The sequence below is a fragment of the Mizuhopecten yessoensis genome, unplaced genomic scaffold (assembly GCF_002113885.1).
Source record: "Mizuhopecten yessoensis strain PY_sf001 unplaced genomic scaffold, ASM211388v2 scaffold10963, whole genome shotgun sequence".
Taxonomy (NCBI): Eukaryota; Metazoa; Mollusca; class Bivalvia; order Pectinida; family Pectinidae; genus Mizuhopecten; species Mizuhopecten yessoensis.
The window spans coordinates 202,276-214,694 of record NW_018408809.1 but is presented as its reverse complement, the minus strand read 5'-3'; the positions used below and the strand labels follow the sequence as shown (position 1 = coordinate 214,694).

The window sequence follows — 12,419 nt, the reverse complement described above, 5'->3', positions numbered from 1 at the left end:
TAGCTCAGATGGTTAGAGTCTGTCTAAAGTTAGCAGGTCCTGGGCTAGCCGGTAACCACCTAGCTCAGATGGTTAGAGTCTGTCTAAAGTTAGCAGGTCCTGGGCTAGCCGGTAACCACATAGCTCAGATGGTTAGAGTCTGTCTAAAGTTAGCAGGTCCTGGGCTAGCCGGTAACCACCTAGCACAGATGGTTAGAGTCTGTCTAAAGTTAGCAGGTCCTGGGCTAGCCGGTAACCACATAGCTCAGATGGTTAGAGTCTGTCTAAAGTTAACAGGTCCTGGGTTCAAATTGTTGTCTGGCCATTTCTTTTCCCGTTACGCATTCCTAAATTTTTTGTTACTTAAGCACAAGTAAAGTTCTTTTTATAGAACAAAAAAAAGGGGAGGCAAAGAAAATGTTTACACGTGTTTATCATTACTGAATTTCTAACCAGCAATGAGAACAGATTATCATTGGACTGTGATTTTGTACAATAAGATTATCCTTGTGTTATTGTTGTCTATTGAATGTTAACATAAGTAAAGGATACGATGAAAATCCCAGGTCGACAGATGCCACCAGGTTTTTGAACATATCTTCTGGAATACTTGCAAACTTCTCTGGGTGTAGCTCAGCAAGGAATGCTACCAGTTTGAAGTACTGAGAACACAGGGTTGGGTACTGGAACACAAAGATAACATACCACTGAGAACAAGTGTTAACATGCACTTAAAGTCTTAACAATCTTAGGATGTTTCAAGTCCTTGTTAAATTACCATGTTTATATTTGTATAATAAATGTAATGTAATTGACATAGTAAGAGTGCTGTTCGCTTACAAACACAATAAAAACAGGGACTAAAGGAGGAACACTTGACCATCATGTACATAAACTTGGTACCAATTGTTAATACATATATAATATCTAATTAGGAATCTTCAAATATAAAAGATAGGTAGCACTTACAGGGACAGACCTAATTTAATATATTAGTGTTCCTATTGTGATGTCACACTAAACAGAGTACTGGTGTGAGATAATGGTACACCACTATATTAATTACATGTGTGAGATAATGGTACACCGCTTTACAGGTGTGAAATAATGTATAATTGCAGGTCTGTATATTTATTACTGGTGTGAAATAATGTTACACCACTATATTTATTACAGGTGTGAAATAATGTTACACTGCTATATTTATTACAGGTGTGAGATAATGTTACACCACTATATTTATTACAGGTGTGAGATAATGTTACACCCACTATATTTAAGACTAAAGATAATTAATCGCAACAAGAACAAGTGTCACCAGTAAGTGGGTGTTTTACTTATTGTCAACTAGTTTCGCCTCTTTTCGAGGCTTCATCAGGACATATTTTACACGTTTTAGTCCCCTGAAGTACTTTTTCCGGGGTTCAGAATTATTTGTGACGTATTAAATGGACAATCAGGTAAGGGCAGATAAGCCCTAAAGTTAACGTTATACTAACGGGATCATAGTTCATGAAGTATACATGTTGGTAATTAATAGTTAGCAATTAAAAATTCAAGTCCAATAAAATAATAAACATATTGATAATGAAAAAAATGTTTGTTGTTTATCCGTGGTGGTACATCACTGTATTTCATCTAGGCATATGGTGGCATCAGATGCGGATGCATAGGCCAGCTTCTTATAATCCACTATTTGTTCCGATGGTTCTCTGGAGATGATGCTTTTGACGGAAGTATTGTCGGAGGATTCATCAGACGAATCACTCAACATTAGGTCTTCCTTCAATAAGTCAATTGGACTAGTGTCTTCTGTTTCAGCTGGTTTATGAGTATGCGGTTCCTCGGGATTCCTCTCCTTGGCCGATACTACTCTGAATGTAGCCTTCTCTAGTTGCTGTTTTGTAAGAGTTTCAAGAGGTCTTTTCCATTTATTCGGAATGGTTGCTTCGTTCCTTACCTCATCCTTGAATACTTCGGGTTCAATACTGTAAAACGGATGTTTCTCTTTTAGGTGACGATCATAAAGATCTCTTCTTCCAAAAGTACGTTTACATATTTTGCACTGGAATCTAGTGTTACTATTCATGCTGTGTATTCTACTGACATGTCTCCGTAAGGAGCTTAAGTTTGCTAGTCGTTTTCCACATAGAATGCACGGCATCTTGATCTTCCCTGCATCATTTCGGTGGTATTTTCTAGGTGTGGACTTGGTTTCAGGCATCTCTACGAAATGATATTCATTCCCCACGGTTTACGCGTTCGTAGGATGTGGATCCAACTTTCCTCTGTACGTAAACGGTTGTTGACGTCATAAATACCGGATACGATACCCATAACTGTGACGTCATCTATATTGTGTCCTAAGCTGTTGAAATGTGCCGCTACCGGTTTTCTTTCCTCTACGCGGGCTATATCATATAGATGGTTGCGGATTCGGGTATTGACTGTGGTGGATGTTTGTCCGACGTACTGTAGCTGACATTTTTTGCAACTAATGAGATAGACAACATTGGTGGTTTGGCAGTCTATGCACGTTTGTACCCTATACGTTTTTTTAGTGTTGTGACTAGTGAACGTTTTTGTGGCTTTCATATGTTTGCAAATTTTACAGTTCTTCCCGCATGGTTGACTCCCCGCGGGGTTACGTTTTCTCGCCATGTCGCTATGTACTAAGAGGTTACGGAGCGTCGGTGGCCTTTTATAGGCTACCAACATTCTGGCCGTGAGTATTTTAGTAGTTTCAGGGTTGTATTGAAGGATGTGTTCATTGTTCTTCAGGATCTTTGTAATGTCTGGGTTGCACGGGTTAAAAGGAATTATGAACGGTAAAACTTTTTTCTCTGTGTTACGTGAGTGTGATTCCAGTAGGTTTAATCTCGTGGTGTTTCTAGCTTTATCTATGGCCTTGTTTATAAGCGGGCATGGATATCCTCTATTTAAAAATCTTACCTTCAGGTTATCGCATTCTTTTTCGAAGTCTGTCTCCTCGCTGCATATCTTCCTAATCCTTAAAGCTTGGGAATAGGGGATATTGGTTTTCTGGTTCTTAGGGTGACTGCTATCATAGTGTAGGTATTGAAACGCGTTAGTGGGTTTGTTATATACTCGGCTACCTAGTGTCCCATCCTCTTTTAGAAATACAGTGGTATCCAGAAAATCCACAGATACATCACTGATTTCTGACGTGAACCGGATAGTAGAGTGAAATGAGTTCAAGGCCTCTAGGAAGGAGGTAAGGTCCTCTCGAGTGTGGGGCCAAATAAAGAAGATGTCGTCTATGTATCTCCACCATACAAGTGGAACTAATCGAGCGGACGATAGGAATCTAGTTTCAAGGTAGTCCATAAAAATGATGGCATAATTGGGTGCCATTTTAGTGCCCATAGCTGTACCTTGGGTTTGTAGAAAATACTCTTGGTTAAATCTAAAACAGTTATTGGTGAGAATAAGGGCGATCATTCTTAATATGATCCATGTAGCTGGTGTTCTGACCGGTCTGTTATCCAGAGCTAATTTGGCGGCTCTAATGCCGTCATTGTGTGGGATTGATGTGTAAAGAGACGAAACGTCCGCTGTACACAGGAGACTACCGGGTGGTAGCTTGTCGAGGGCCCGTATTCTGCGTAGAAAATCGGTAGTGTCCTTGATGTATGAATTGGTTTCTATCGCAATGGGTTTAAGGTGGTGATCCACATATTCTGACAATTTTTCGGTGCAGCTCCCTACCTGAGAAATAATAGGTCTGCCTGGGTTTCCTACTTTATGTATTTTAGGTAATAGGTAGAACAATGGGGTTCGTGGGTTCTTGGGGGTTAAATACGAGATAACTTTATCATCTATGAGTGATCGTTCACGGATGAATTTCAGGAATTGATTGACCTTTTTAGTAATGTCCGGGTTATGATCTGAAGTACACACTTTATAGTTCGACTTATTGTATAGTTGGCGGTGTGCTTCTGATATGTAGTCAGTTTTATTGAGGATGACTACTGCTCCCCCTTTATCTGCCGGTTTTATGATAATATCTTTATTATTGATAAGATTCTTTAATGCTATGCTTTCCTCTCGGCTTAAGTTGGGATATCTGTTATGTGCTTTGACCCCTGATATAACTGATTCCGTTACTATATTTAGAAAAGTGTCTAAGTGGCTATCTATACCAGACGGTGGTGTCCATCCGGATGGTTTGCGGAATGGTTCAGGTTCAAGACTAGGTTGGTCCCTGAAAAAATGTTTGATACGTATTCTTCGGTTAAACAGAAATGTGTAAGTGAGTAAAGAATCAACTGATGGTGGTTTAGGTGTAGGGCTAAATTTAAGTCCTTTGGATAATAATTTTAGTTCGGGTTCCGAAAGCTTGATACTTGATAAATTAACTACCCAGTTTGTATCTATTGGTCTGTTGACTTTTTGTTTCCGGTATTGTTTGCGCGGGATGAACTTCCGTCCACGCGTCTTCCTTTCCATTTGTTCTTTTCCTCTGTGTTTGGTTTCTCCGGGCGTGGCTCGCTGCGTTTCCTTTCTATTAGTGTTTCGACAATGTTAATCACGTGTTGGTACACGTCCGGGCTTGTTTTGTCTCTGATCTTATCCTTAATTTCAGTTATTTCCGTTTCCGTAGAACTGAGACGGGATTGCCAGTAAACCAGTAGTGTTTTCGTAAGTTCCAATCCAAAGTTAATATGACACTCTTCCCACCTGAGGTCGAAAGCAGTGTCCGATTCTGATATCTGAGGTGTAACCCTTACTCTTAGACCTTTGGGAACTGTCTCGTTTTTTAAACACCTTTCCAAAAATGAGATGTGATTTTGGCAGCGGAATGAGTAAATAGACAATCTCCTAAACACTTTAAAAAAAGGAACGATGACGGCAGGGAGATTTATTACTCCCGGGCCATCCTCTGTTCTCTGTCTCTTCTTTTCCTGGTTGAGTTCTGTTCTCGGTAGGGTATCAGAAGGTGGATTAAACGAAAAATCTGAGTGGGTTGATGGGTTCATGATCAGTGGAGAGAGCCTAGTCCCAATGGGTTGAGTGGTGCTCTGCCGACGGATCCGAGGATGCAGGGGCCCTATAGAGGCAATCGTAGATTAAATAAGTAAATAGGGCCAACGTCAGGAATAACTAGTTTCGCCTCTTTTCGAGGCTTCATCAGGACATATTTTACACGTTTTAGTCCCCTGAAGTACTTTTTCCGGGGTTCAGAATTATTTGTGACGTATTAAATGGACAATCAGGTAAGGGCAGATAAGCCCTAAAGTTAACGTTATACTAACGGGATCATAGTTCATGAAGTATACATGTTGGTAATTAATAGTTAGCAATTAAAAATTCAAGTCCAATAAAATAATAAACATATTGATAATGAAAAAAATGTTTGTTGTTTATCCGTGGTGGTACATCACTGTATTTCATCTAGGCATATGGTGGCATCAGATGCGGATGCATAGGCCAGCTTCTTATAATCCACTATTTGTTCCGATGGTTCTCTGGAGATGATGCTTTTGACGGAAGTATTGTCGGAGGATTCATCAGACGAATCACTCAACATTAGGTCTTCCTTCAATAAGTCAATTGGACTAGTGTCTTCTGTTTCAGCTGGTTTATGAGTATGCGGTTCCTCGGGATTCCTCTCCTTGGCCGATACTACTCTGAATGTAGCCTTCTCTAGTTGCTGTTTTGTAAGAGTTTCAAGAGGTCTTTTCCATTTATTCGGAATGGTTGCTTCGTTCCTTACCTCATCCTTGAATACTTCGGGTTCAATACTGTAAAACGGATGTTTCTCTTTTAGGTGACGATCATAAAGATCTCTTCTTCCAAAAGTACGTTTACATATTTTGCACTGGAATCTAGTGTTACTATTCATGCTGTGTATTCTACTGACATGTCTCCGTAAGGAGCTTAAGTTTGCTAGTCGTTTTCCACATAGAATGCACGGCATCTTGATCTTCCCTGCATCATTTCGGTGGTATTTTCTAGGTGTGGACTTGGTTTCAGGCATCTCTACGAAATGATATTCATTCCCCACGGTTTACGCGTTCGTAGGATGTGGATCCAACTTTCCTCTGTACGTAAACGGTTGTTGACGTCATAAATACCGGATACGATACCCATAACTGTGACGTCATCTATATTGTGTCCTAAGCTGTTGAAATGTGCCGCTACCGGTTTTCTTTCCTCTACGCGGGCTANGTCACACCCACTATATTTATTACAGGTGTGAGATAATGTTACACCACTATATTTATTACAGGTGTGAAATAATGTCACACCCACTATATTTAGAACAGGTGTGAGATAATTTTACACCACTATATTCATTTCAGGTGTGAGAGGTCACCTTGAGCAAGTCGGCGTTCATCAGGGGTATCACAGTGTTAAGTCCATATAGAGCCACATCTGATGCTTCCACCTTGTCTCCGGGCACGCAATCATCATCTGTATTACAAAAAATTATATCTTTTTAGTTATATTTCTATTCCAGTCTGTAACAGAGATGGGACGATCATAGGATACACTGGTAATTGTACTTCCATTTAAAGTTTATTGTAAAAATTCCTTCCATTTTGAAAGATATTTCTTAAAATCCAACATTCAATCAGATACAAGAAAGCACAAGTAATATCTTCAACATGTGTGAATCAAGATTGTGTGAACTTCAGTTTTAAAGGTATCGCTTCATTAAATTACCATTGGAAACCATTTTTAAAGGACAGAAGGGCAAATAGATAGTGTTCTGATATAGGTGAGAAGAACTTATTAAATGAAACTGGGGACAACATTTGTGTTATGTAGATGTATTCCACACAAATGACTTAGTAAACAGTGTTGTAATCCTGTTTTAAAGGAGGAATACAAGCAATGATGACCTGGGTCACTGAAGTCAATGAAGTCCTTGGACAAAAGGTTGGTTAGCATCTCCATCACCAACATGATGTCATTGTACCGATCCTCCTCCTCTTCACTGGCATTAGATACACGCTTACCTACAACCAATCACAGCCAACATTATAAATTAGCCAATCAAACCCAAACCTACAAAACAACTCGGCTAATCACAGCAAAAGTTACAAAATCAATCACACACACAGCTACAAGACAAATCAGCAAGTTCAAGTCAAAGAAATCAAATGAAAATTAAGAAACTGAAAGATATACAATGTTGTGTCAAATTTCATTTACATTATCATCACATGGAATGTACCATAATTTTCATATGGTGATTTGTTTGTTGTAACAGACAAGTCTGGTAGAAGCCAGAAGTTACATGAAAGTGATTTGTAAGTACTATAAAATATTGATATAATTCCCTTTATAGTTTTGCTTGTCCATCTCACTTACTTATAAAGTATTTCCAAGTCTACTTTTGCTTTTTTTTATCTTAAAGATTTATTTGATGATTTCCCTTATATTACAAAATCCAAATCCCAATGTATTATATAATGCTGCATACTTCCCGTGTAATTAATTACTAAAAACTTCCGATTATATTACCTGCTAAGACATCAATACTTACCAATATTGTGCTTTGAATATGTCTGTGTCAATGACAGGCAAAGTTCATACATTTTCTTGGAATCTCTCTGAAAATTTATGAAAAGAAATATATTTTAAAATCTATCTTAGAAAAGCAATAAAATTTTCGGAAAAACTTCAATCACTGGCATCTAAAAAAGCAAAACTGGATTTCACCAGACCACAAAACTGAACGTGAATTAAGATCCAATCAGCCAATACACATGGATACAATGTACCAACAGTACTATGACCAAGTCTTACGAGCAATCAATAGTCTCCCCCTCCAGCCATAATAACTTGGTACATAATATGATATCATCATGTGACACCTAGCCATCTCAAGACATAGTCATTTACAAACTGTTACAAGTGTAGATGACAAAATATTTGGGATATGCGTAAATCAAAATTAAAGTTGAGCACAAGGCCTGATTTTCATATACATGTATGACTCTCCAGTACCCCAAAAAGGTACTCACCTACAGAATTTGGACCTTGTAGTAGGCAGGCTAACTGAGATATGGCACCAACAAAGTGATGCATGGACTGAACGATTGAACGATTGAAACAATTGAAACGATGGAACGATTGAACAATTGACGAATGTAATGCAAGCTGATAGTCCCAGTAGTACCAATGGGTGGCTATAAATACGCATATCAAAACTCGACCTTATATAACAAAGTCTTACTTCTGTCTCCAGACAAAACATTGTCCAATGAGTGTCTAAATCCATATTTATTTAATTTAGATCAAACTTATCAGATGTTTACTGTATGTCTTTCATATGGTCTTACCTCACCCAAATAGCAAAGCATTGCCTGCACGGCCTCGGAGAAAAACTTAATCACCAGCTGGACAACATCTTCATAACCGTGATACACATCTGTCAACATAACATAACCGTGATACACATCTGTCAACATTAACAGTTCTCAGTCATCAAATTTTCTTAATCAAAGCTTCTCTCTCAGTATATTGCATTGCAAACCAAATCAATCTTTTCTTTACTTCAATTCAGTATTCTAAATCAGTGGAATGGTCACAACAAGTTTCAGCTTCCTATATATTCATAAAAAAACGTGCGTAGATAGTTGAAATGTAGACTTCCAAAGATGGCAGCCGTATGATGAATAGTAGAATACCTATATATTAATTTAAAACTTGGTGACATAATGATGCAAAATGACAGAAGACAATTAAAATGTCTGCCTAACAACTGAAAATATTATTTTTTTACATATTGTGGTTCAAAGTAACAGTTCCATTTTAGTGTATTTCACTTGCAACTTTGGATTACTGTAAAAGTGGAAATTATCGTGGTGTGGAAATGCTCAGACTGTTAATGTTGATTAAATAAACATAACAATATCACGCTTGACCATTCTCACATGCAAGTTAATTGTCACACAAGAATTTTTCCATAAGACCATGGATCAGTATAGTGCATATAGTCACCTGATTGTTTATATAGCACTGATCCGGGTAGAAATACGTAAGAATTTACCTAGAAGTTTCACAGAGTCTGCCATGAGAGGATGGAAGAAGGTGAAGATACGTTCCATGTTGTCAATGCGTGTGCCCTGAGCAATACCACACAGACACTCCAGCAGGTCTATAATTCTATCCTTCATATTGGACACATATGACATCTTGGCAAAATTTTCATGGCATACTGTCTCGTAAAACCTTGTATGTATGGAAGTTAGCACCTGGAAAAATGTATTCAAACGTTACATCTGAAGAGGTCCATGAGGAAAAATTGTTAGCAGGCATGTAATAAGATGTTTTCATGTCATTCTACTTCATTTCTTAAACGCTTTCCTTGATGTATCCTTGTAAACAAGGACTATAAAGGTCCACCTGCGAGGAATCCCTGTATACAGGGATTTGGTAGGGTTAAATTCCAACTCTAAAGAAACCCCAATGGCATATAATTTCTTCAAACTACTCTTAGTTCTACCATAAAGAAATCAGGGCAATGGTTAATACACTGTTCATGTCAGGCTGAAATAAAAATTTAACACATATCTTGTATATTTAAAAATAACTGGAAACTCCAAATTGAAACTTAATGTACCGGTTCTAAAGTTACCATTAGTAGACAAAATATACAAGGAAAAAATTTCAGATATTTCTCTAAACCAGAATTTTGAAAATGAGCTGGAATAAGTTATTACACTAATTAAATCTTGAACAATCAGGATCCAGGTATGTTATCAGAATTGACAATTCCAAACCCCCAAAATCTGAAAATGGAAACTTGTAATCTGAAAAAATTGGAGTCAGCTGTCACTAAAATATTGTTAGAATGCAAACAATGAGAGCCTGTAACCCAGTATACTGAATTGGCTCTGACATAAAGATCTTGCATCTCACTATGAGGTAGTGGAAGCTAAGAACTAGATCAAAACCCCACAAAAGGGACAGTTGGTTTTAGCTATAAGGGGAAATAACTCATAAGAACTTACACAGGCCCAGTACTGTTCCTTCCAACTCTCCTCGACCCCTGAACCTGCCTGTACCAGGGACCGGAGTAGCATTCGCTTACAGGAGAATGGCAGCAGACTCAGAGGAGGCTTGTGCTCGGCTTCCTGCTTGGCTAACGTCCACCATAAATTGCATTTTGTTACATATCCAGCTCTATTGAATAAAACGTAATGTGAAAAAAATATTGATAGATCTTATTGTATCATTATTTTGTATTTTACAGTATTTTATGTCTGTAAGCAATGCATAGCATTACAGCTTGACAATAGAAAATATACCCCTTACTTATGATATTTTAGTATTCACCCCTGTATAGAAAAAATAATACCATTCACTCATAAGATATTTTTTATCTAAAGGAACAATGTAAAGCATGTTCAGTCAATCAAAAGAAGTGCCCCTAAATATATTCCTATCAAGCATCGGAATTACAATATCACCAAATTTTCCTTTTTTATCTATCTAGAAAACTTTTTTATCCATGTCTCTGGACAGACAGTACATGCTTTTCTGTGACCTTGATTCTGTACCTGAATCTGTTGTCTACAAAAGAGTTGAGGAGAGACAATGTATCCTCTAGTATGCCGTCCTCCCCAAACCAACAGGACAAGTTACTGAGGATCTTCTCTAGGAGGAACTGTATCGTCCACTGAGCACCTTCTGAGTCGCGTCCAAACGCAGATAAAATGGCCGGGCTCACCTGATGGAGAAATCAAACTGGTGCTGTATAAAAATGTTCATCCTATAGGTCAGATAGATATCATACAAGGCCGAAATACTTACTATCATCATTTAATTCTTTGTCTAACACAGGACTTTTATGGGGGACTTAAGACAAAAAGGGGCATCTAAATTGTGTATTATAAGTTGTCCACATGATAGTTCTGTTACAGAAATGATGGTCTATGGAGCTCTCATATAAGTTTTGTTTCCAGATATACATTTGTAAAATAGGACGTTGGAGATTAGCACGTTGATTACAATACCCGAGAAGTGGTTATAAGATGTATCACTGCCCCATATATAATGGTCCATGATCACTTCACTGAACTTCGGAAATCAAAACACAAGAGTATAAATTGTACTTAATCAAGAAGAATTACACTATTTTGCCAGAACATCACTTCCCCATGCTACAAATGACCCTTAGCCTAAGGTATAAATATCTATACAATCAACATATTTCATGCTTTTATGGTAAAACACCAAATTTCTGTGCATACTTATTTATGCATGCTTTAAATTATTAACAAATTTGACATTTGAACAGCAACAACTATTATGTTTGCCATTTTATATTTGCACCCAAGATTCTCCTTACAATTCAACATGCAAAATTAATTTCTCACCAAAAATCAGTAATTTACAGAATGACAACACCCAGCTGGTTCTGTAGAATTATATAATGTTACTTATCTTAGTTTAAACTTCAGCATTCTTACGAAATTAGTTAATTTTGAGACACCATTGCATATACTTAAATGTAGTAGTCTACATAAAGGTTAATTAAACATAACCTTAATTAAACATGATCAAATATAAAAGTAACTTGAGCATTCTCATAAGACCGATTATTGAAACATGACTGAATACACAAAGCAAGGCAGCCAAATGGACAAGTAGGTAAGTATGTAGAACAATAAATCGCTGTTGATGACACAAATCTAGCTCAGTTGTCATGTTTTGTACAACTTGGCGGGCAGTCCCTGTCAATGACAGAACTCCAGGTCAGTTGTCATATTTGTATGACTTTGCAGGTCTGGGTCGTCTCATGTTTGTATGACTTTGCAGGTCTGGGTCGTCTCAGGTTTGTATGAATTTGCAGGTCTGGGTCGTCTCATGTTTGTATGACTTGGCAGGTCTGCGTCGTCTCATGCTTGTATGACTTGGCAGGGCTGGGTTGTCTGGTGTTTGTATGACTGCGCAGGTCTGGGTCATCTCATGTTTGTATGACTTGGCAGGTCTGGGTTGTCTGGTGTTTGTATGACTTGGCAGGTCTGGGTCATCTCATGTTTGGATGACTTGGCAGGTCTGGGTTGTCTCATGTTTGTATGACTGCGCAGGTCTGGGTCGTCTCGTGTTTGTATGACTTGGCAGGTCTGGGTCGTCTCGTGTTTGTATGACTTGGCAGGGCTGGGTCGTCTCATGTTTGTATGACTTGGCAGGGCTGGGTCGTCTCATGTTTGTATGACTTGGCAGGTCTGTGTCGTCTCATGTTTGTATGACTTGGCAGGTCTGGGGTGTCTGGTGTTTGTATGACTTGGCAGGTCTGGGTCATCTCATGTTTGGATGACTTGGCAGGTCTGGGTTGTCTCATGTTTGTATGACTGCGCAGGTCTGGGTCGTCTCATGTTTGTATGACTTTGCAGGTCTGGGTCGGCTCATGTTTGTATGACTTGGCAGGGCTGGGTCGTCTCATGTTTGTATGACTT

The 12,419-nt window shown here is 38.4% G+C and overlaps 1 protein-coding gene across 1 annotated transcript in view; it reads right to left on the bottom strand.

The window, feature by feature from the left end:
* The window catches only part of LOC110464128 (exportin-4-like), a 36,590-nt gene that overhangs the window by 10,297 nt on the left and 13,874 nt on the right, over nucleotides 1–12,419 (bottom strand). Inside the window, exons 15-22 of the mRNA XM_021519192.1 lie at nucleotides 10,518–10,687; nucleotides 9,969–10,140; nucleotides 9,005–9,209; nucleotides 8,295–8,383; nucleotides 7,496–7,562; nucleotides 6,849–6,965; nucleotides 6,320–6,417; nucleotides 502–662 (exon numbers count right to left, since the gene is read on the bottom strand). Of these exons, the coding sequence (XP_021374867.1) occupies nucleotides 502–662; nucleotides 6,320–6,417; nucleotides 6,849–6,965; nucleotides 7,496–7,562; nucleotides 8,295–8,383; nucleotides 9,005–9,209; nucleotides 9,969–10,140; nucleotides 10,518–10,687 (1,079 nt within the window). The remainder of the gene's footprint in view (nucleotides 1–501; nucleotides 663–6,319; nucleotides 6,418–6,848; nucleotides 6,966–7,495; nucleotides 7,563–8,294; nucleotides 8,384–9,004; nucleotides 9,210–9,968; nucleotides 10,141–10,517; nucleotides 10,688–12,419) is intronic.